General features: G+C 46.0%; 2 protein-coding genes across 2 annotated transcripts; one reads left to right on the forward strand and one right to left on the reverse strand.

Moving 5' to 3' along the window:
• Nucleotides 1-746: 746 nt before the first annotated feature.
• Nucleotides 747-4,839, forward strand: morn4 (MORN repeat containing 4; the record flags this gene model as incomplete). The annotated part of the gene is made up of 4 exons (XM_084452150.1): nt 747-813; nt 4,172-4,286; nt 4,426-4,535; nt 4,691-4,839. The coding sequence occupies 4 exons, from the start codon at nt 747-749 to the stop codon at nt 4,837-4,839; spliced, it is 441 nt and encodes a 146-aa protein (XP_084308276.1).
• A 3,676-nt stretch (nt 4,840-8,515) lies between these two features.
• On the reverse strand, nt 8,516-24,019 carry ankrd2 (ankyrin repeat domain 2 (stretch responsive muscle); the record flags this gene model as incomplete). The annotated part of the gene is made up of 9 exons (XM_084451995.1): nt 8,516-8,578; nt 9,756-9,839; nt 17,410-17,508; nt 18,144-18,242; nt 18,581-18,679; nt 18,959-19,057; nt 21,736-21,843; nt 22,065-22,205; nt 23,948-24,019. 9 exons carry the CDS (start codon nt 24,017-24,019, stop codon nt 8,516-8,518), a joined length of 864 nt encoding a protein of 287 aa, XP_084308121.1.
• Nucleotides 24,020-26,201: the final 2,182 nt, after the last annotated feature.

Genomic DNA, 26,201 nt, shown 5'->3' on the forward strand with positions numbered 1-26,201 from the left:
CCCCTTAAAAATATGTCTGCCACAGACTCCACATCGTAACACATCAGGCCAATCAGAACACGGTTGAAATGAACGGCAGCAACAGCCAGGCAATGAAACGGCGCGACTCTCGAGAAACCGTACCGTGATGCTGGCGTTGCACTGAAGCCGAGGGTAGGCTAGAGAAGGTGGAGGTAGGAAGCTTATGTAGCCTAATAATGTCAGCCTGAGCGCTGCGCTCCTGTACCCGCCCGGCCACTGTAAATGTGGATTCCATGCTCCAAAGACAGCAAAGGTAGCGCACAGGTAAACGGTTTAGGCTGTTGTTTGATTTGGGTGTTTCGGTTGATTCCTGTTGTGCCCATGACAAGTGCTAACCTAAATAGGCTACTGCAGGCTGTGACGAAAAGCGATATGCCGGCGACATGATGGGCTAAGAGACTTTTGGCAACAGTCATACAGACAAATGCTATATGGTTTTGTAATTTTCACTGGGCAGAATAGCGTAACATTGAAATGGAGGTAGCTAGATAATACTTGCCTAATTTATTACATCATCCTTAGATGACTGCAAGTGCATGGCTTGAATTACTTCACTGGCATTGTCTTACATTTAAAAAAGGCGTGGGCAATATCAGGCACTGGAAGCTTGCTATACTGAAATGGGGTCTGTCGTGTGTGTGCGTGTGTGTGTGTGTGTGTGTGTGTGTGTGTGTGTGTGTGTGTGTGTGTGTGTGTGTGTGTGTTAGAGACCAGCTGGGGTGGACATGACGCTTACCAGGGGATCCTTCACCTATGCCAGTGGAGAGGAGTACCATGGAGAGTGGAAAGAAGGCAAGAGTCTTCGAAGTCGAAATCCCTTTTATCAAGATCACTACATTCCTGTTCCCGCTAACTAACCTACACATTCAACATTCATTTGATATTCCTCCACCACAAAATTGTTTTTATCAGATGAAAAACATTCTTAAAGCTCTATTCCAGATGAACGCATTTGACATCAATGTGATATCCACCCTGTGCAGAGTATTTCACACATGCTGAATAATTAGGCTATATGCTAAAACATTGATACTGAGCAAATATATTTCTGAATAGCCAAGACATTTCCATGATATTGAGCATGTTGAAAGGTATAGCAAGACACACAGCATGTTCCTTTTAAAGTCTTCTCTCTCCGCTTGTGTGTCAGTGCTATCAGCTATCAGCTATTAGAGATAATCTGGGTTTGGACGCAGGAGAAGGAGGTGAAGCGGTGGCACACAGCCCTCTGTTAATCCTGGACCACTAGTTAACAGCATCATCTAGACCTAGATTATGTCAAGAAATAGACATATACAACACATAGGCCTACTGTAGCTCAACATGCTCAGAATAGCATCTACATATCTGGAAGTATTGCATCTTTCCTTCAATTTTCACCATTGTCAAGGTACTTGATTAACACACACTCTTTCTCTTTCTTGACATTAAGGCCCAGGCTAGCTCAGCTAAATCCTAATTAGCTAGCATTGGCAACCCATGACCCAACGCAGCCAGCTTTACCTGCTGTGGCTCTTGTCAGAGCTCGAGGATTAGAAATTAGACTCTGGACTCTTTTACAGAACCATGCAGTCTAGCTCAGAGTCAACCAGCGTTCAGAAAATACAGATCAGTAAGAATACTTGAAGGTATTTGGCAGCTGAAATATTCACAAGGGACCATCTGGACATACTTGTCAACTCTTCTTATGCCTGTAAAAGAGCTTTATTTTTGATTCCCTCTCTAACTTAACACAAGCACACATTTTTATACAACTATTTACACAATTTCAACCAACTCATCAACCATAAAATGAATCAGTTGGTGAATGTTATCATCGACTTGGGAGTTTATTTCTGTTTCACTGTCACACACTCTGACTTTATGGCCCATACATTTCCAAGGGCAACCGTTACAGGGATACAGCAGAGTACATGCATCCTGCTAGAGCTGGCCAGAAACCTGGTGTAGGGACATACATTCCTCACGTTTCCAGAGAGGAATACGAGGCCGAAATCCCAGCTAAAAGGGAGGCACGCCGGCTGAGATTAGGCTGACACACGTTAAATCTCCCAAGCAGGCAGATGGGAACTCCTAATTCAGTAAACCTCATGCTAGCAGGGGGGAGTTAAGCCAAGAGGGAGCCTGACAAACCCTTACACATACCATTATCATCATCATCATCATCTTCATCCGCTTATCCAGGGTTGGGTCGCGGAGGCAGCAGCTCCAGCAGGGGGCCCCAGACATCCCTTTCCCTAGCAGCATCAACCAGCTCTGCCTGGGGAATCTTTAGCCGCTCACAGGCCAGTGCGGAGATGTAGTCCCGCCACCTAGTCCTGGGTCTACCCCGCGGCCTCCTCCCAGCCGGACACGCCTGGAACACCTCCCTAGGGAGGCGCCCAGGAGGCATCCTCACTAGATGCCCGAACCACCTCAACTGGCTCCTTTCGACGCAAAGGAGCAGCGGCTCTACTCCGAGTCTCTCCCGGATGACTGAACTTCTCACCCGATCTCTCAGGGAGACCCCAGCCACCCTCCGGAGAAAACTCATTTCGGCCGCTTGTATCCGTGATCTCGTTCTTTCGGTCATGACCCATCCTTCATGACCATAGGTGAGGGTGGGGACGAAGATAGACCGGTAGATCGAGAGCTTTGCCTTTTGGCTCAGCTCTCTTTTCGTCACAACAGTGCGGTAAAGCGACTGCAGAACCGCACCAGCTTCTCCGATTCTCCGGCCAAACTCCCTCTCCATGGTTCCCTCACTCGTGAACAAGACCCCCAGATACTTGAACTCCTTCACTTGGGGTAAGGACTCATTTCCTACTCGGAGCGGACAGGCCACCGGTTTCCTGCTGAGAACCATGGCCTCAGATTTAGAAGTGCTTATTCTCATCCCAGCCGCTTCACACTCAGTTGCGAACCTATCCAGAGAGTGCTGGAGGTCGCAGGCAGCTGATGCCATCAGGACCACATCATCTGCAAAAAGCAGTGACGTGATCCCCAGCTCACCGAACTGCAAACCCACCTCCCCCCGGCTACGCCTCGATATCCTGTCCATGAAAATCACAAACAGGATTGGTGACAAAGCGCAGCCCTGGCGGAGGCCAACACCCACCGGAAAGGAAGACGACTTACTGCCGAGGACCCGGACACAGCTCTCGCTCTGGGTGTACAGGGATTGGATGGCCCTAAGTAGGGACCCCCTCACCCCATACTCCCGCATAACCCTCCACAAGACCTCTCGGGGGACCCGGTCGTAAGCCTTCTCCAAGTCCACAAAACACATGTAGACAGGTTGGGCAAACTCCCAAGCCCCCTCCAAGATCCTTGCGAGAGTGAAGAGCTGGTCGGTAGTTCCACGACCAGGACGAAATCCGCATTGTTCCTCTTCGATCTGAGGTTCGACTATCGGCCGGACCCTCCTTTCCAGCACCTTGGAATAAACTTTCCCTGGGAGGCTGAGTAATGTGATGCCTCTATAATTCGCACACACCCTCTGGTCCCCTTTTTTGAATATTGGGACCACCACCCCAGTCTGCCACTCCTTCGGCACTGACCCAGACTTCCACGCAATGTTACAGAGGCGTGTCAACCAAGACAGCCCCTCTACACCCAGCGCCTTCAGCATTTCTGGACGGATCTCATCAGTCCCTGGGGCTCTGCCACTGTGGAGTTGTTTGACTACCTCAGTGACCTCCTCCAAGGACATTGACGACCCCCCATCATCTTCCGGCTCTGCCTCGATCGTAGAGGGTGGATTAGTCGGGTTCAGGAGTTCCTCAAAGTGCTCCTTCCAATGCTCAACAACCTCCTCAGTTGAGGTCAGCAGTGTCCCCTCCTTGCTGTATACAGCTTGGATGGTCCCCCGCTTTCCCTTCCTGAGGTGTCTGATGGTCTTCCAGAAACACTTTGGTGAAAGTGAAAGTTGAAAGTGTTTCATACCATTATAGTTTCAAATATATATATATATATATATATATATATACAGTATGGCCTATTCCCTCCACGGCCCGCCCTGAGTTTTAAAACTTCCCCGTTTTCAGTGTGAGGACTACTCTCCCCTTGGTTGGGTGTCATCCAGACTGGATGGTGCTAGTCTGTTTCCCATAGAGAGATACTGTAACAGAACACTTACTTACCTGTATGTGTTTTTGGTGCACCCCCCCAGGTAGGAGACATGGCGTGGGCCAGCTCAAGTTCTCTGATGGATCCTGCTACACGGGCCAGTTTGAGAATGGACTGTTCCACGGCTCAGGGGTGCTGCTCTTCCCAGACGGCTCTAGGTGTGTGTGTGTGCTAGTGAGTCCATGTGTGTTTCTGTGTTTTGAGTAAAACATCTGGTTAGTTGGTCCTGTCTGTGTGTTTTGCAGTGTTGCTCCTCTGCTGTGTTGCTCCTCTGTGGTGTTGCTCCTCCTGCTGCAGGTACGAGGGCGAGTTTGCCCAGGGGAAGTTCCAGGGCCTGGGAGTCTTCAGCCGCTTCGATGGGATGAAGTATGAGGGAGAATTCAAGAGCGGACGTGTGGAGGGACACGGTGAGGGAGAGAGTGTGTGTGTGTGTGCGCGTGCATGTGTTTATGTGTGTACTGTATATGTGTTTACATGTGTGAGACTGTATCCGTGTGTGTGTGCCTGTATCTCTGTGTTTACGTGTTTTTGACTATTCGTGTGTCTGTGTGTGTGTGTCCAGGGTTGCTGACCTTCCCAGACGGGGCCCACGGGGTTCCCAGGAACGAGGGTGTGTTTGAGAACCACAAGCTGCAGAAGAGGGAGAAGTGTCCAGGGGTGGTGCAGCGGGCTCAGGTCTCCGCCTCTGCTGCCCGCAGTCTGGTTCTATGACCCTGCAGGGCTCAGGGTAGCACTTTGAGTTGCACTTGATTCAGATCACCCAATACAACGGAGCCAGTGAGTAGAATCCCAAACGTGAGGACTTTGAGTTAAATTATGCACACCTCACAGTAGGAGACTAGATGGTCTGGGTGGCACTGCCCATTTCAACGGGAACTCAGGGACGAGCAACAGGGTTCTTTACTTTCATCTCTCTCTCTCTCTCTCTCTCCCTCTCACACACACCCAGACCTTCCACCTCCCTCTCTCTGCCTTGGTGCAACCAAGTCTTATCAGCCATTTTGTCGACTGACTACACAACAGACTTGAAATGCAGTAAGACGCACAACACTGCATCTCCAGCACAACACTGCATCTCCAGCAGAACACTGCATCTCCAGCTGGGGAGCAGAGACACTGCTGCTAGTCTAGTGTGCCATCTCACTTTTATTGTTCTGGGCTCTTGTCTCCCTGTAACATGCTGTACATCACTGTGGGCCAGAGTCCTTTATCGTGACCTTTGTGACTTTACCAACAGGCGCCGCTGCCTATTTTTAACGATGCAGATCGGTTGTTTGGACAAAACGCTTGTGGGTAAACGTGCGAGTGACCGAGACACTCATTAGCAGTCCTCACCTTCCACCCTTTTTCTTCCTGTGCGCTGCGGAGGAGAGGAAGTGTGTATTGTTAGCGCTGAGACCAAACGGAGAGAGAACCCGAGACCGGAGGCATGAACAAGGTCTTTATTCTAGCAGAGCTTCAAATGAGCAGCGATGGTCCTTTTCATTCGAGGTGGTTCAAAATCAATAGCGTCTCCTCCTGCTTTTCCCCGATCTCCTCTCCTCCTCCTTCTCCCTCTCTCTTATCCTCTCCTCCTCGCTCTCTTGCTCCTCACCTCTCATTTCCTCTTGTCTTCTTTTAGCCTCCTGTCCTCTACCCCCCCCCTTCTCCCCGGGGTGCCCTGGGGATGTGAGTCAGGAGGCCGGTGGGGGCGTGCGGTGGGGGCCTGGGGGGGGGGGGGGGGGGTCTGTCGTCCTAATGATGCAGCAGAACCAGTGCTCTGTTTGAAGACTGCAGTCATGCTGACAGACCTGCTGTGAGGTGACCGCTGAACTCCAACCACTCATAAATGCACCACATCATGTCTGATGCCCCCCCCACCACCACCACCACCACCCCCTGAACCCGCTGAAGGTCTCCAGAGAAGAGCTGTGTAATTATGACGCGCTTCACTTGGATTCTTTCGCAATGAACAAAGGAGATTGGTCGAATCAACTCCCGAACTGGGTCTGTGTATAGCATACTGTACTTGCATAATAAACATTTATTAACAAATGTATTGTCTCAGTCACATTACAGTGATCAAGAGTATCAGATGGACAGCTGAACATTGTCCATTGTTTCTCTGGTTTGCAGTGTGAAGTGTGTATTTCGTATTGTTGTTTTTGGACCTATAGCCAGTGTGATGAATGTACAGTATCATTCAGTAAATACCATTTTGGCAGTGTAATAACTTGTGAGATATATATTTGGAGCCACTGTATGAAATTTGCATTTTGGTCTGTGGGGACTATTCTGCGATAGCTACCCAAATTAATTCAGCATTTTTGAAGGGTTGTTATTATTAGGTGTATTGAAGTCCAGAGGGATACCTAAGTATAGCCTTAACCACAGACAGTGGGATGATTTAATGTGAAGCTGAGCTCTAAGATGGATCTCTAAGATGTTCTTTAAGAATAAGCCTGGTTTCCTCCATCATCATTAGCACGTATGTGTCATTGCCCTATTGAGATCACACAATAGAGCAGATCTCCCAGGTGTGCTTCCCCTGGGGATTTATAGTGGGGGAGAAAACACATGGGGATAGTCTGGGGGTTTTCTATGTCTGCTGAAAAGAATATTAGCAATAAATACCCTGCTTTTCAAACCTGTCGTCTCTGTCACTAACTGTCATTCAGATGAGCAGACGGGAAGAAGGAGTCCTGTTTGTGCTGGATCAAAAGATACCTCTAACTAAAGCTGAAAGCCAATTACATTGAAATGAATGGAGATTTTCTCAATATTGTCAATAATGCTGCTGGCATTGGAACCTATTAAAACAGCTGTCTGCTGAAGAGGTGGGACCGTCTCTGTACCGTACTATGTTTGAGGAGAACGCACAGACTGAGTTAGACGAGCAAGCGAGTGACAGGATTCTGTATCTGTCAAATATCCTGTGTGTGTGTGCGTGTGTGTGAATATGCAATGTTCTGCATTAAGTGCTATATACAGTATATATATATATAAATGTATCTCTGTGCAACATTTGTTTACCTGCTAAAAGTTTATGCCTTCAGGTTTAACGGAGAGCTGTGAGTTCCCTCGCTGAGGTCTCCCTAGGCACAAGATTGATTTGCTTCAAGGTGCTGCCTTGACTCCCTTCTGTGTGGGAAAAAATCTCATCGCCATGGTTACTGTTTTTCTTTTCTCTGATAATTATGTCTAAAGTCTTACTCAAGAAGCTATTGCTGCAAATTATCCACCCACTCACCCACCTTCCTGACTAATTTGATTATACTGTTGTGAATGTCTACATACCAAATAAAAATGTGTTACTGAAAACGAATGTTGATGATTATTTTGCTCAGTTTTACTTTAATTTCCAACTAGAACCTTGAAAACTATATAGGCTTCAGAAAAGGCCAGTATGTTTGAATGGATTGCACTTAGCCTTCATTTAGCCAGTATGTATGTTGTCTGCAGACATGTTGTAGGGTCTGGGTCTCCTATTTATCCTCCACATCCTCCCATTCATGGGACTTAGCACAGTACTTAGTTCACCTTTGGTTCAACATTGGGGTGCCATTTCATTTGTAGTCAACTACCTGGCCTCATACAATAAGGTGAAAGTGAATGAACTGATTGTGATACTGTGGCAACAGTGAGGGAGATGAAATTCAGTTGTGATTCTCCATCACATTGAGGCGTGTAGGGCTTCTGTCTATATTTGTATAACTGCAATAATTCTGGCATAAACATGATAATTGAAGCCTCATAATAACCACCATTATTTCGGCAGTATACAATCACATGGGCTATGCTTCACAAACAACTTGTTTCCCAGAATCAGCCCCAGAAAGACTAATCATAGACGGAACAACATGTTAATGGAGATTCTTAATTTAAAGAGCCTCAGTTCTAGACTATAGCCTAGTCTGTGTACGGGGAAACAGACCAAAGTGCTTTACATAAAAACGTCCATGTTAAGTGGCGAGAGGTACTACTGTTGTGTAGATAAACCTGTTGGGCAGGTTTGGTAGGCTTCCACTGTTCATGGTTTCTCCAACATTCACTATCATCATTACTAAATGGTGTAGACTAGCACACACACACACTGACTCTATAACTCGTGGGAGTAGACTGGCACACACACAATTCTACACCTCAAGGTTGATTTATTCAAAATTGAAATGCACTCTCTTCACATGAACTACACATCAACCACAGACACACATTATACACACACACACACACATACGGACAAACACATACACACACATACGGACAAACACACATGGATACACACACACACACAATATACACAAACACACATGCACGAACGCACACGTGTGTACACACATACAGTACACACACACACACCTACTATACTGTAGGCACGCCTGGATCGCTGATGACAATGGGAAAGTATCTACAGCCGCCTCTGATCCCTGGCCTTAAGCAGGGACCCGGCGGCCATCCCAGCCATGCGAGGCTGCGGGGACACAGAGAGATGGTGACGCATCTGTGTACACAACACCAACCATAACAGTTATGCTACTGTGTGTTCTGGGCGTATCTGTTGGCCTCAATACAGCCAGGCAATAATGGAAGTTATTAATAGATGTTTGAAGGCAAAACAACATGTGAAGGCTCCAACACTGGTCTGATTTGATATATGAATAATTGTCAGTCTAAGAGCTTTAACAACAGGTTTCTTTTTAATACACACATTGTCTCAATACTCAAAACTCTCAATTAAGTGCAGTGAGTCATCGGCATCTACAGAGCCGCATTTCAACCCCTAAAGCCCCTCTAGGAGCGAATCTACATTTTTGAAAGAAGCCACACACACACAAGTAAAGGGATGGTCGTGGAATCCACACAGGAATTTGGTGAGATTGGGTGAGAAGCTAAGCCAGACCGCTAGGAGTCTGATCCACTCTGACAGTGGATGCTCTCTAATGTCAGAGACTCTAATCTCCAGGCATTAGAACCCCCATGACCCACAAAGACAGATTTTGACAGAGATCAGATTGAGCAGCACTAACTCCTCCAATGTGATTTATACATTCACCGGTGTGAGGATCATATGTTTACCGGCAATAACAGCTGTCCTCGTCGTAAATATCATAGGTTTAGTGTGATTTAAGTAAGTGATTTAAAACAGAAAGCGGAATATTGTAGATTGTAACACCGTCCTGTAAGAACTCATAATGGCACATTAGACAGAAAGTAAAAGAGAGAGGACTGTTGGTGAGACTGACGGCTCTGAGGCTGTTTATTGGACCAGCTCTAGTCAGGGCTTGTGGTGACAGATGAAAGAGTTGGTAATCTGCCATGAAACCATATACAAGCAACCATGTGAGGATATGAGGGTTAGGGTTATATTTTGTCTCTATGGCTCAGTGGTACAGATCTATGGGTGTGCCTTTACTCATCGAGGTGTGGGGCCTGTGAGTCGCACACACACACACACACACACACACACAAATGCGTGTGGTTAAACACACACAAACATTCACACAAACACACACGCACACACACATACCCACACACACACATAAATACATACATACACACACAAACACATATACACTGACAAAAACACCCCTCTCCTTCTCTCTTTCTCTCGGCCTGTCTGGGTCTGGTTAGGATGACACCAGTCCCACCAGCTTGAGTTGCTCCAGTCTCTCCAGGGCCTCCTTGGTGTCAATCTGCCACTGTTTCATCTGCTGCACCGCCGTCAGGCCCACCTGGACACACAGCCACAGTCATAGAGACTTTGGTCAAACACCTGGACACAGCCACAGTCATAGAGACTTTGGTCAAACACCTGGACACAGCCACAGCCATAGAGACTTTGGTCAAACACCTGGACACAGCCACAGTCATAGAGACTTTGGTCAAACACCTGGACACAGCCACAGTCATAGAGACTTTGGTCAAACACCTGGACACAGCCACAGTCATAGAGACTTTGGTCAAACACCTGGACACACAGCCACAGTCATAGAGGTTTTGGTCAAACACCTGGACACAGCCACAGTCATAGAGACTTTGGTCAAACACCTGGACACAGCCACAGTCATAGAGACTTTGGTCAAACACCTGGACACAGCCACAGTCATAGAGACTTTGGTCAAACACCTGGACACACAGCCACAGTCATTGAGACTTTGGTCAAACACCTGGACACAGCCACAGTCATAGAGACTTTGGTCAAACACCTGGACACAGCCACAGTCATAGAGACTTTGGTCAAACACCTGGACACAGCCACAGTCATAGAGACTTTGGTCAAACACCTGGACACAGCCACAGTCATAGAGGTATTGGTCAAACACCTGGACACAGCCACAGTCATAGAGATTTTGGTAAAAGAGCTGGACACACAGTTATAGAGACCTACTTGAGGCGCACTTGACTTAAACTGCTTAGGCCAAAATCAAAAAAAATAACCTTTAGAATTCCAGAACAATCTACAGAATAAGCCCAAAAGTAAAAGCTTTGAGCTACAAGATGGGTGACAAATTAAAGAAAAAAACAACATAATCCACAAGTCTAGTAAGGTGTTGGGACACCACAAGCGACCAGGACAGCTTCAGTGTCCCTTGGCATAGATTCTACAAGTGCTCTACAGGAGGGATAGCACACCCTTCTTCCAAAAGATATTCCCTGATGTTTTGATGGTGGTGGTGGAGATTGCTGTCTAATAGGTCGGTCCAAAATCTCCCATACAATGGGTTCAATCGGGTTGAGGTCTGGTGACTGCAGAGGCCACTGCCATAATTATGATTCACATAAAGTAATTTTCACATGTTCAGTAACCCCTCGTGCCCTGTGGATGAGGGCACTGTCATCCTGGAAGAGACCACTCCCATCAGGATAGAAATGTTTCATCATAATATGAAGGTGATCACTCAGTTTTCTTGGTGTACACCACACATGCACTCGCATACTTATATTAAACGTAGGAAAAACCAATGTTATACTACTTGCCAGAACTCACAAGTGCATCTCCTTTCTAAAACAAGTGACTAAGAGTAGAATCTACTACTAAAGGCAAAGTGCAAGACCAAAAATTATAACAGGTGCTTAAGAGGGAGGATCGTGGTAGTACTTCTTGAAGAGGTGAGTTTTGAGCCTGCAGCAAAAGACGGGCAGTGACTCTGCTGTCCTGACATCAGTGGGCAGTTCATTCCACTACTGCGGGGCCAGGAGAGAGAAGAGCCGTGACCGTGTTGATCGACCGCAGGGGCCTCGGAGTGATGGGGCAACCAGTCGCCCTGAGGTAGCAGAGCGTAGTGGTCAGGATGGGGTGTGGGGCTTGACCATGGCAGGAGGAAGCAGGTAGGAGGGAGCTGTTCCTTTCTTCGCCCTGTGGACTAGTACCAGAGTTTTAAACTGGATGCGGGCTGCTATACAGGGAGCCAGTAGTGCTTCGCGATTTGTTGACGGGGGGGGGGGGGGGTGCTGCTGCGCGATTTGTTGACGGGGGGGGGGGGATGCTGCTGCGCGATTTGTTGACGGGGGGGGGGGGTGCTGCTGCGCGATTTGTTGACGGGGGGACAGGCCAGCTGGCTCTCTAACGGCCCACGCAAATGACACCTGAAACTAACAGAGGGAGGGGTGGGGCCTACATATGATTGGGCCAGCCCAGTGTCAGTATAGAAAATGGACCAATGGGCCGCTGTCCCTGCTCTATGGGCCGTTCGTTAGCTCTTTTTTTTTTTAGATCGGCCCACAAGTAGGTCCGGCCCACCGGGCATTTGCCCGGTACGCCACATGGCCAGTCCGGCCCTGTATTGCACTAATGGATGAGCAACAGCCATCCAACGTATGCTATCAACCACAATTTCCGACCCTATTTACTTACGTCTTTCCTGTAGAACTACATGCATACTGTAGTCAATGTTTTTATTGAAACACAGAGCATGATGGGATGTTAATTGTATCATGTAGTACACCTCTATGGAAGCACCTGCATTCATTATGTTTCTCCACTCATTTATTAGGGGCCAGGCAGCATAGCTGCCGGAACCCTATTGTATTTGCCTATATTATTATTATTAGGGGCCAGGCAGCATAGCTGCCAGAACCCTATTGTATTTGCCTATATTATTATTATTATCATTATTATTATTAATATTATTATTATTATTATTATTCTCCATCTTCCACTGAAGTCTAACTTCCCGTGGACAAAAAATCACCAAAATTTGCACATAGCTATACCCAAAGTATTGTAGGTCAATAAACATGAAGGTGGCACTACAGCAACAGTCTAAACTTTAAAACTTTAAAAAATCATAACAAATCAGCCATAGGTGCTATCACTGTAAAACCACCATGCCAATGTAGTCCCAAGTGAGACAAAACTTTCATATGCCCTGACCTTGCAGGAATTTTGAAGTCCATCACTCTGATTTTTTCATAAACTGTAAAACCTATCAAACCTATAGCCTCCCACATTTTTTGTTCAATTGACACCAAAATTGATATACTGTATCTTCAGACTGTCCTTACCAAACGATTTTTGAAATATGAAAAATTGAGCCCACAGCACATCAAAAAGTTTTACTGTTAACAGTTCTGTATACAGTTCCTATTAATTCTCGCCATCAATGTCTGATCATCCTCATAAAAAGTGACAACATTGGCCACATATCCAAGATGTAGTGTGATTTTTTTCAGAATTTTATTTCAGAAATTGAATTTTTAAAAATATGTTTAATTCTGTCCTCTGAAACCAACAGAGAAAACTACGTTACCCACAATCCAATGCAGGCTCCACAAATCTGAGACATCGCTGTTGGCAACCCTACCCAACCCCCGCCGAGGATTACAATTACTAAATCGATTGATTGGCAACTGACTGAGTACACAGCTGCTGAAGTTAATGTTCAATTATAAAGAAAAGCAAACAAAACCTGTAAAAATTAATAAACATATCTCATCCCACATTTTTCAATCAATTAACACCAAACTTGCTACACTGGATCTTCAGACTGTAATTCACAAACTCATTGACCAGATTGTTGAATTATCAAAATCGAGCTTACAATGCATCAAAATGTTTTACAAATGTTTTACGATACCAATGTACAAAATGAACATTGGAATGTCAACTTTCTTGTTGTCCTCCTATTCTCTCGCTTATTGCTCCTAAACTTGTCGGAAATTGCCTGGCCCCGCCTAATCGCTGCGTAGCAGCTTTAATTAGGGGCCAAGCCCCGAAGGGGCGAAGCCCCTATTGTAATTGGTAGTTTTATTATTTTTTCTGCCATGGAAGTCTATGGCAGGCCCTATAGCCGATTGGTAACTTTTTACGAAACTTTGCACGATGGTAGAGGCTTTGGGCCTGAAGCCATGGAGCAAGTCGCACATCGATTGGCCAAAAGGGGGCGCTATAGAAGCCGACTGAAGTTGCTAACTTTGAACAGGCATATCTCAGGCCCCGTTTGACCTACAGACATGAAACTTTGCACACATATGTCTCTCCTCATGACGAACAAATTTGCATCAAAGAACCATAACTTCTGGTTGTATAGATTTTCCGCCATTTTGAATTTTTTGAAAAACCCTTGAAATCTACCTCCTCCTAGAGACTTTGACCAATCTGCATGATACCCGGTAAACACAATCTAGGGACTGATATCTAAAATTCCATCTCGGCAAAAGTTGAAAAAGTTAAATTTAAGAGTAACTATGAGCCAATGAAAATGGCTTGGGGTGTGGCTTTTCACATAAAGGGGTATACTTTCTTAAGGGTTGTGCAGAACACCACGACACTTGGTATACATGTCCGCAGATATAACCTGAGGCAGACACTGCATTATTGGCCCAATCAAACCATACGGGGGTGCTAGAGAGCTTATTTTCAGTTTAGGCCTAACCGCCATGCTGATTTTTTCGAAACTGGACACAGTGGTACGAGGACATGTCTAATGGTTAGAGGAGAAAGTTGAACCTTATAGGCCACAGGGTGGCGCTATAACAACCCAAAATGCTTAAAAGGGGCTAAAATGTAAACTTTGAACAGCGATAACTCATTCCCCATTTGAGCTAGAGGCATAACACTGCAGACTTTTGAGTCTTATCATGCTGAACAAATTTGCCTCAAGGAGCCATAACTTCGGATTATGTTAATTTGCAACAATTTTGCATTTTTTGAAAAACACTTGAAATCTATCTCCTCCTAGGAAGTTATGTCAATCTACATGAAGCACAGTATATAGAATCTAGCAATGAATATCTAAAGTTCCATCTCGGCATAATTTAGAAAACTTGATGAAAATAGCCACTGTGAGCAATTGAATATTGCAGAGGGTGTGGCTTTTCACAAAAAGGCATATAACTTCTGAAGGCATGCATGGAACACCACAAAACGTTGTGTTCATATCAACAATGTCAGCCCGAGGCAAAGCCTCCATTACTGGCCAGATTAAACTGAATGGGGGCACTAGAGAGCTAATTTCCTGTTTAGGCCTAACCGCTTGGATGGTATTTCCGAAAACAGATATAGTAGTACCAGAGCATATCTTGAGGTAACTGAAGAAATATGAAGCAGTTAGGCCAAAGGGTGGCGCTATAACAAGCCAAAATTCTTAAAAGTGGCTTAAACGCAATTGATTGCTGTAGCGCCCCCCGTGGCTAAATGGGGTTCATAATGCTTGTATGGGTAGCTGATGGCATGCTCTACAACTTACTAATTGGGCACAACACTGTCAGATTACATTTTGATGTTTATATAAGCATTGTTGTGCAAAGGGACCCCCAATGCACTTTCATTGTATTTTCATTGCTAGAATTCAACCAATGTGTTCTCTTCTTATATGAAGAATGTGCTTGTTTAACTGAAATAATCAAGATCACTACAATTGAATGCATATGGACTCCACTTTAGTTTGACAGTAGTCATTCAGGTCAATTGGATGGACATTACCTTACTTTAACTGTGAGACTTCTTAAACATTACAGATATGTCATTAGTAGCCTTGTAGGCTAGGTTTACTGCAACACGTTAAGTGCAAATATTAGTTAATTGACACAATTCCAATCTCCCAGAAACACTATTATCAGCTATATTATATATAACATACTTCATAGGAAAAGGGAGAGTAGCCAATTAGACTACAGAATTCTACCCAGGGAGAGGGTATATTATTGATTGTTTTTGAATCTTCTAGATGCTGTAGGGTAGTTCCATTCTTCCCATTTCATCCCGGGAGAGGGTAGTAACTATTAGCCTAGGGAGAGTGTAGTAGTCTATAGCATACACATTTCATCTAGGGAAAGGGAATGGTCTATAGCATACATGCTTCATCCAGGGACATCGCAGTAACCCTCAGATTACATAGCCTACTTACACCAAATGTATGGGTGGGAGAGGGGCATTCTTCTGGAAACTGTGAGGTGTAGAGAGAAACAAAAGTAGTGAGTGTTCTTCATAGAACGCTGAATTATCAAGAAATCCCTGCACTGAGACTTGATGGTAAAGGTGGGCCTTCCAGGCAGATGGAAGGCCTGGAGAATGACCATGTGGCCTGTAGACATGTAGAGAAATAGGTCCTAAAACATATGTACCAAAATAGAATAAATGTAATGACATTCTAAAAAGGACCTGACTCTCACTTGACGCTGTCAGATGAATTGAATGTGATTGCAGTTGTATGATGATGATGATGAAATCACGATTTCCCTGGTCAGAAGACACTCACATGCATAGCTCCAATGTGGCTATGGCATGTTTCGCTTGTTGGCTTTGATGCGTTGGCCCCGTTATTGCTGCTTGCAGCTATATTTATTATTATTATTCTCCATCTTCCACTGAAGTCTGACTTCCCGTGGACAAAGAATCACCAAACTTTGCACATAGCTCCAGTGCTATACCCAAAGTCATCAACCTGCATTGTAGGTCAATAAAGTTGAAGGTGGTGCTACAGCAACAGTCTAAAGTTTAAAACTTTACAAAATCATAACAAATCAGCCATAGGTGCTATCACTGTAAAACCACCATGTCAATGTAGTCCCAAGTGAGACAAAACTTTCATATGCCCTGACCTTGCAGGAATTTTGAAGTCCATCACTCTGATTTTTTCATAAACTGTAAAACCTATCAAACCTATATTCTCCCACATCTTTGTTCAATTGACACAACAATGTATATACTGTATCTTCAGACTGTCCTTACCAAACAATCCTCACAGATTTTTTAAATATGAAAAATTGAGCCCACAGCACATCAAAAAGTTTAACTGTTAACAGTTCTGTATACAGTTCCTATTAATTCTCACCAAATCAATGTCTGATCATCCTCATAAAAAGTGACAACATTGGCCACATATCTAAGATGTATTGTGATATTTTTCAGAATTTTATCTCAAAAATTGAATTTAAAAAAATATGTTTAATTCTGTCCTCTGAAACCAACACTTCATACAGAGAAAACTACATTACCCACAATCCAACGCAAGCTTCACAAATCAGAGACATCGCTGTTGGCAACCCTACCCAACCCCCGCCGAGGATTACAATGACTAAATCGATTGATTGGCAACTGACTGAGTACACAGCTGCTGAAGTTAATGTTCAATTATGAAGAAAAGCAAACAAAACCTGTACAAATTAATAAACATATCTCATCCCACATTTTTCAATCAATTAACACCAAACTTGCTACACTGGATCTTCAGACTGTAATTCACAAACTCAATGACCAGATTGTTGAATTATCAAAATCGAGCTTACAATGCATCACAATGTTTTACAAATGTTTTACGATACGATACGAATGTACAAAATTAACATTGGAATGTCAACTTTCTTGTTGTCCTCCTATTCTCTCGCTTATTGCTCCTAAACTTTGGAAATTGCCTGGCCCCGCCTCATCGCTGCGTAGCAGCTTTAATTATGTTTTTTTTTCCATTTAATTTGTCACTCGTCTAACTCCCCAAAAACCCCAACTGCAGCCTGGTTGCAAAAGAAAAAAAAGAAGAAAAGAGCATCTGTCAGACACTCACATAGTTTTAACAAGCAGAGTCTGTCAGACACTCACATAGTTCTAACGAGCAGAGTCTGTCAGACACACATAGTTCTAAAGAGCAGAGTCTGTCAGACACTCACAGTTTTAATGAGCAGAGTCTGTCAGACACACATAGTTTTAAAGAGTAGAGTCTGTCAGACACATAGTTCTAAAGAGTAGAGTCTGTCAGACACACATAGTTCTAAAGAGCAGTCGGTCAGACACTCACATAGTTCTAAAGAGCAGAGTCTGTCAGACACTCACATAGTTCTAAAGAGCAGAGTCTGTCAGACACTCACATAGTTCTGGATCTTCATGTCAGCCCTGCCCACGATGAGCAGGTGGACGATCTTGTATCTGTTCAGACGGAAAGCATCATGCAGAGCCGTGTCCCCATCCTGGAGCACACAATGACTGGTGATCAATAACCCCAAACAGAGCTAGGATTTGATAAAACATCAAACATGACATGACAACAAATATATATGAGACGGCCATAAAGCTTCTGGCTTCAAAACACATTTATATCCCCACAGGGGGTTTAAGTCCAGGTCCTTCTATGCTATTCTCTCAGTTGCTGTGTCGGAATCGCTCCCTATTCACTATATAGTGCACTATATAGGGCGTCAGCCATTTTGTTTGTTGTGTCCGAATTCTCCACAGAATTTTCGTTCCCTATATAAGATGAATCCCAATCTGAGTGCGCAAACCACCCTTGCGGCCCCTCGCACTTGCGGCCTGAGGCCTGAGCACTTAATTGACGTCAGCTGGAAGGGCCAGAGGGTGCAGGGCCGTGAATTAAATGGGACAGCACTTCCATGCTTCCAGCGGCGTGCCAACGATTCCCAAGCCAGTTTAGCTCAATGCCCCGGAACGAGGGAGCGATTCCGAACACAGCTACTGTTTGTGTCTCTCTAACCTTTACCTATGCCTCAATAAAGTGACACGATTCACAGTCCACAAACCACAACAGACTACTGAGATGAACGGAAGAAATGTGTGAAGGTAGGAGGCTGTTAACGTGACACGGTACCCTGTCCTGGGCATTGACATTGACACCGTTTGAGATGAGGAACTGCACCACGTCAGTGTGGCCTGTCCTGGTGGCCACGTGCAGCGGAGAGCTCATGGCCTGCAGACCACACACACACACACACAAACACACACACACACACACACACACACACACACACACACACACACACACACACACACACACACACACACAGGTCATGGTTTAAACACAAATGCAGTATGTAGTCCTGTGTTTGACATGAAAAGCTCAAATATCACACTCAGACTTTGAGGAATAATCTTGGGATCCCCATGCAGAAGGTCAGCAGTAGGACACACACACACACACACACACACACACACACATGCATGCACATGCACACACAAACAGGCATACACACACATACACACATGCACGCACGCACGAACACACACACACACACACCTCCTTCTCACCTTATCGCTGACGTTGAGGTCTGCTCCGTGGCTGTGTAGGAGCTTGAGCACATCCAGCCTGCCTCCTCTGCTGGCCCAGTGGACGGCTCTGGAGTCCAGCTGTACACACCAACACACCAACCCAACCGCTCAGTAACACACCTGGGTCAAACACTGGAACCTTTATGAGGTCTGTTTGATTCATGTCAGAGTTTGTACTTTGGGGGTTCCTCCAATTGGTGTCATTGTGCTGGGTAAACTAAATCAAACATGCCCAAACCAAACTAGAATTTGACCCAGTTGATCTTATTAAAAATGTTTTTATGTCATCTATTGATCTAGATGAGATAATCTGGGTTACAGTAGGCATGGGTTGGTGATAAAGAGGATCTTTCCTACCCGGTCCTTCAGCGTTACGTCAGCTCCTCCTTCCAGGAGCTTGTGGACGACCATGGCGTGTCCCTCGATGGACGCACGCTGTAGGGCTGTCCTCCTGAACTGGTACCCAGGACAAAACATATTATAGAGGGAATAGATAATATAGTAATACTATATATTAGATACCATTATTAAACAAGAAAGTACATTTCCTGGAGAAAATGTGAGGTGGGCTAGCTGCTGCAGCTGTATCTAACAGCTACTGCTAGAACTACTACGGACCGGGCAATCTCCATGCACCCACCGGTGAAGACCATGTGTCTCTAGCCCACTCAGGGGCTGAGTTGTGGGGTCTGTGGCGTGGACAGTGGCATGGTGGTGAGACTCCGCCCCCTCAGGTCAGAGCTGGTCGAGGACAGTGTACCCCTCTCCGGGCCACCTACCTGCCCGCACCGGTGAAGACCATGTGTCTCTAGCCCAATCAGGGGCTGAGTTGAGGGGCCCGTGGCGTGGATAGTGGCGTGGTGGTGAGACTCCGCCCCCTCAGGTCAGAGCTGGTCGAGGACAGTGTACCCCTCTCCGGGCCACCTACCCGCCCGCACCGCTGAAGACCATGTGTCTCTAGCCCACTCAGGGGCTGAGTTGTGGGGCCGTGGCGTGGATAGTGGCGTGGGGGTGAGATTCCGCCCCCTCAGGTCAGAGCCAGTCTGGGACAGTGTACCCCTCTCCAGGCCACCTACCTGACTCAACCTGTGAAGACTGTGTGTCTCTAGCCCACTCAGGGGCTGAGTTGTGGGGCCCGTGGCGTGGATAGTGGCGTGCTGGTTAGTCCCCGCCCCCTTGGGTCACAGCTAGTCGGGAACAGTACAGTGACCTCTGGGCAATTTCCATGCATCCACCAATGAAGACTGTGTGTCTCTAGCCCACTCAGGGGTTGAGTTGTGGGGCCCGTGGCGTGGATAGTGGCGTGGTGGTGAGACTCCACCCCCTCAGATCAGAGCCAGTCGGGGACAGTGTACCCTCTCCGGGCCACCTACCTGACTCCACCTTGAAGACCTCCGGGCAGTCTCCTTGCCCCCACTGGTGAAGACTGTGTGTCTCTAGCTCAATCAGGGGCTGAGTTGTGGGGTCTGTGGCGTGGTGGCGAGACTCCGCCTGCTTGGTTCAGAGCCAGGCGTGAACAGTGTAGGCCACACTGGGCTATCCACCTGCCTTCACCAGTGAAGACCGTGTGTCTCCAGCCCACTAAAGGGCGGAGTTGTGGTGTCCGTAGCATGTTCAGTGGCGTGGTGGTGAGACTCCGTCCCCTTGGGTCAGAGCCGGTCGTGGACAGTGTAGGCCATGCCGGGCTACCCACCTGCCTTCACCAGTGAAGACTGTGCGTCTCTAGTCACCTCAGAGGCTGTGTTGTGAGGTCCGTGGCGTGGATAGTGACGTGATGGCGAGACTCCGCCCCCTCTGGTCAGAGCAGGTCGGGGGCAGTACACTGACATCCGGGCAATCTCCATGCACCCAACAGTGAAGACTGTGTGTCTGTAGCTCACTCAGGGGCTGAGATGTGGGGACAGTGGCGTGGATAGTGGCGTGGTGATGAGACTCCGCCCCCTCGGGTCGGAGCCGGTCGAGGACAGTGCTCCCCGGACCACCCACATGCACCCAACCGGGAAAACTGCGTCTTTAGCCAACTCAGGGTCTGAGATGTGGGGACGGTGGCGTGGATAGTGGCGTGGTGGCGAGACACCGCCCCCTCAGGTCAGAGGTTGTGAGGGGCAGGTCAGTGATTGCCAGACCATCCCCATGCACCCCTCATTGGAGACCATGTGTCTATAGCCCACTCCGGGCCGAGCAGTAGCTGTGGAGGTGTTGTATGGAAGTTGAGGTTAGAAGCAGTAGCAGTGAAAAGCAGTAGGTGTTTGTTATAAGTACTGCTAGTACTACACTCAAAAATAGATTAGACCACTCATCATAACTCATAGTTTTATTGAGTTCAATAGCTGAAAGAGGAGAAAAGATATTAATATGAGTTTGCAGCCTGAAAAAGAGTGTCATTCTGAATATTTATTTGAATATAAGAAAGAAAGAAAGAAAGAAAGAAAGAAAGAAAGAAAGAAAGAAAGAAAGAAAGAAAGAAAGAAAGAAAGAAAGAAGAGAAAATGCTGAACATTTTAGGTTACGACGTGTCCTTGTAGCTTAAAAACTAGGCATGGCGACGAGTTAGAAAAAGGGTAAAAATGTATAATTAGCAGCTCAAAAGGTAGAGTGCGTTGCCATACATTTCAATGAGGAGCGCAGTTGCCGAACAAATCGTCATACAGCGAAAACTATAAGTCACACATCTTAGATACTTACATTGTACGAATCAGCACAGTTGTGTGAACATTTTGATATATAATATGTGTGTGAGCTGTCAAAACTGTAGGAGTGCCAGCAGTTTACAATATGTGTGAACAGCTGCCACCACTCTAAAAGCATAATGATACTGAACATTCCAAAAGCAGTTTCAAGCAGTTTCAATGGGAAAAAAAATTGTTTTGAAAGTTAAATTACTAAAAAACTATAAAAACTATAAAAAATCTGAATGGACCCCTGAAACAGCTAAACATCATGAACATTTTAAAGTTTGAATGAAGTTTCTAGCACAAAGTATGAAGAACTAGTTAAGGTTCAAAAAAGTGTGGAGAACTAGAATAATAAGAAAGAAAGAAAGAAAGAAATAGTGGGAATATCACATGTTGGGCTAGCTTCTACAAGCTAGCCCACCTAACAAGCAGGTGTGATGTCCCACACTCCATCCAGACCTGGTCACAGACGTTAGGGTTTCCACCATCAGCAAGATACTTCTCCACCACTCTCAGTTTGCCCTGCATCGCCTCCTTCATGAAGTCCGCTGTGTCCACTGGCCCCAGCTACAGTACACACACACACACGTGCGCACGCATGCACACACACACACACACACACACACACACACACACACACACACACACACACACACACACACACACACACACACACAATTAGTGAACTGAAAACCAAACCTCACAGCAGATTCAGACTAAATTGTCTGATATTGGATGGATTAAGTTACCATCAGCTGCTAGATCAGCTGTTTAAAAAGCTCTCTCACCACAGACACCTCCACAGGCACTCTGGATGAGAATCCCATTTTGATCTCCTTCCTCTGACAGAGTTCCTGAATGTCCACAGCTCTACCCAGGTCCATGATCTCCTGACGAAGATCGGAGGTCTTCCTCAGTCTCTCCTCTGCCTGAAGGACAACAATAACAACAGCAACAGCAGCAACAACAACACAACTACAACAACAACAACATGACCATAAGTCAGACGGCAGCAGATTCACAGGGAATGAAGAAGCATTTTGTGACATGGTGCGGTGCATATCTTATTTGGTTCTTAAGCCTTGAGACTCATGAGTCATGACTGCCATGACATGTAATCAAGGGAAGAGGAAAGATGCGACGTCTTCCACAACCAACTAGTACAGCGATCATTGGAGGGAAGGAGAGAGCAGACGTAGGTTATCTCTACCTGTTCGGCTTGGTTATCTACTATTGGTCAGTATCACCACAGGACATGCACAGGGGGGCCAGGGTAAAAAAAGGCAGGAGAGGGGCAGACAGGGAGAGTGGGAGATGGGAAGAAAGAGGAGAAAGGGGAAGTGATAATGCCTGCAGTCACATTCACAGCATTGTGCCCTCTATGCAAGTCTTTGTAAACTAGAATGTTCTCAATAAAGTTTTGAAAGTGTAGGTGGGTTGATTATATTCCTTATAACTCTCAACTTGTAAATTGAACAGATGAACAGAATTTATTATATTAACTAGATACTAATGAAGTACAGAAAGTGCAGATGGGCATTCCATAACACACTACAGTAACAACCAATCATTCTAAAGATTCAGTTTATACAACGGTTAGTTCTGGTTCTTGATTCTGATTGTCTGGAAGCCGTGTTAAAATACTTTGTAACACACACCTGGGACCGCATATCATTCCATTTTCAGTATTAACGCGCCTCCCATTTGATCCAATGCATTGTAGTTGTTGTTATTGCTTGGCAACCCTTTTGTTAGGGGAACTATTTTGCGCGGCGGAATTGAGGGAATGATGCTTCGTTTTGAATAAATGTTAATATTTTACATTGCTGTGTGTTTATTTTACACTAATAGCTGTAGTAACCATTGTATAAAAGCATGAGAAGCCGTGTGTTATAGGGATTTTATAACAGCTAGGGGGGTTTTAGGTACTCCACTTCGCGTCGTGCCTAACAACGCCCCCTAGCTGTTATAAAATCACTATAACACACGGCCTCTCATGGTTTATTGCTTAATTAACACATTTCGCTGATTCTCACATTCTCAGAACATTACCTGGATCTTATCAACAGTCTGATTAGTGGGTTCACCATTTTTCTCTTCCTCTTCCTCATTGGACGACAAGTCTGCCTTGATGCAACCCAGTTCCAAAGCGTGCGCTCTGCAAAGCTAACAATAATCATACACACAAGCAAAAACACAAAGAAACAAAAACAAATCAACAAGCAGAAGGAATGTAAAGAGAATATCCTAGAGGCATTGCACTTGAAATATGATTAAAGGAGTAGTAAAGGGAAAATGCATGTTTAGCCCTGTTTTAAGGTTACTTATGATCATATACAATGTTTCAGATCAAAACGTTGACAAAACTAGCCCTTTTGATAAAGTCTGATAATTGCTCTACCACCGTTTTGGTCATACAATGGATGTGGGTGGGCACCTTGAAAAATCTTTAAAAAACATGTTAAACTCGATTTCAAAGATAAGAAGCTCACTTAGTAGTAGTAGTCAATGATGACTTAAAACCGTGGACGCAATTTGTAGAGATCGTTGATACGGCTGTAACATTCAACCCGTTAACAACGGAGCTTATGTCTCGACGGATTTGTCTGAAAGTGATATTGCAGTGATTCTAAGCTTCACCATAGCTAAACACACAAGGTCAGTTTCTTACCTCAGCTTTCATTCTCTCCAGCTCTGTTCTCTTGCAGACCACATCGAGAGGCCACTGCACTTCCCCCTCCATCTCCACCGGTCACACACACACAAACACACACACACACACACACACACACACACACACACACACACACACACACACACACACACACACTGTAACTGACAAATGAAGAGGATAACTATTTCAGTCAGTCTTCCTATTGTATGCTCTGCAAAGTAAGAGGTTAGATCTAAACACTGACTGGATAAACTGTCTATGTGTCTGTCTGGTTGGGTGTGTGAATATTTGTCAGTCCTCTCTGATCCAATTGGTATTTTGTATATGTGTGTGTGTGTGTATGTGTATGCGTGTGTGTCTCACTCTCTGATCTAGCTGGTATTCTGTATGTGTGTGGGTGGGTGTCTTACTCTCTGATCCAGCTAGTATTGTGTGTGTGTGTGGGTGTCATGTGGGTGTGTCCTAAGCCCAGCTGGTTGGTAATATTCAGCTATTTTGTTGTGGTCCCAGTGGTCTTATACTTCTTGTTTCGAATGCTGGTCTCACGGAGGGGCATTGTGTAACCCCTGCAGACAGGTGTGTGTGTGTGTGTGTGTGTGTGTGTGAGAGAGAGAGAGAGAGAGAGAGAGAGAGGGAGAGAGAGAGAGAGAGAGAGAGAGAGAGAGAGAGAGAGAGAGAGTGTGTGTGTGCATGCGTACGTGTGCATATACGGGCCTGCACCACACGCCATGGTGACACAAGACCAAAACACACACAGACAACTCTACATTAGAACATTAGTTCAGCAGGCTCCTGGTTTGACTCACAAGCCTAAGTGCCTGGATCCAGCCTTTTTACAAGACTACAGCCCCCATAACCACTCTGCCTGGATCCAGCCTTTTTACAAGACTACAGCCCCCATAACCACTCTGCCTGGATCCAGCCTTTTTACAAGACTACAGCCCCCATAACCACTCAGCTTGGGAGATTTATGCTATTCATACTCTTTCATTTGACCCAAGTGAGGCCTCATAAATACCTACCTAATTCACACTGCTCCCAACAACGATCCGTTTCGGAGACCTTCCTTAAAGCTACAATGACGTAACTTTTGCATTACAGGCTTGCTACGAACTGTGAGGGATATTCAATCTGCCTGGGGAAATTCAGTGTTCTTCACACTTATGGTTTGTGGGTTTGGCCCGCGCACACTTCCTAATAAGGCCGTAGAAGCTCTGCCCACACTTCCTAATAAGGCCGTAGAAGCTCCGCCCACACTTCCTAATAAGGCCGGAGAAGCTCCGCCCACACTTCCTAATAAGGCCGTAGAAGCTCCGCCTACACTTCCTAATAAGGCCGTACCTAATAAGGCCGTAGAAGCTTTCACGCCAACACCTTGCACTAGGTGTGGCCATGCTTCAATGGGAGGAGGCACTAGATGTTTTGTTTTTTAACTTTTTTATTTTTTAGAATTCTGGTGTAGTACCTTGACACCAAATATAAGTATAATTGTTATAATTAGTTATAATTGCTGTAGCAGAACCATGAACCTGTCTACAAAAACATGGCATTCACAGAGGAGCTCATTCACTGATGCCTCTTAACTCCCTCCGCCCCAGTGACAGGTATGTGTGTATGTAGCTGAACAACGCCAAGTTCTATTTCGTGGAGCTCCGCCCCACAGGGCTAGCTCCTATTGGCTAGCGAAACCCAGCTAGCTACATTGACTGAAGAAAAAAACATACACGCACCTGTGTCCAACCAAGTCCGGTGCACCACTGTATAAGCGGGCTACGCCCGCACATCTGCTCCTTCGAAATTTTCAGCTCGCATTGATACTGAAAGAAGAGAAATCAAGATAAGAATGTCTACTCAGCGGACCCAAGCGGAGCTGGCGGCGTCCCTAGATGACCCCCTGCCGGCGCCGATTGATCCGCCGGATCGTTTCTGTGTCTGCGGCTCCCGCTACAGCGACGTGGGACACCACCTCTGCTTCCGCTGTCTGGGGCCACAGCACGCCGGAGCGGGTCTGGCTCCGTCCCCCGCCTGCGAGATCTGCGCCCTCCTGGACCCCATGGAGAGGATGCTCCGGGCGCATTTCTTCGCTCCGCCGCCGCTGGAGACTGAAGGTCTGGTCCAGCTGGTCGGCGAGGACATCGGCGCGCCCCCGCAACAACCGGCGGCCCCGATTACCTCCCTCGCGCCTACGGATGATGAGGAAGAGCTCTCCGAGGCAGACGAGGGTCTCTCTGCGTCAGAGAAGGCGCCTCCT

This window comes from Borostomias antarcticus, assembly GCF_949987555.1.
Source record: "Borostomias antarcticus genome assembly, chromosome: 17".
NCBI lineage: Eukaryota > Metazoa > Chordata > Actinopteri > Stomiiformes > Stomiidae > Borostomias > Borostomias antarcticus.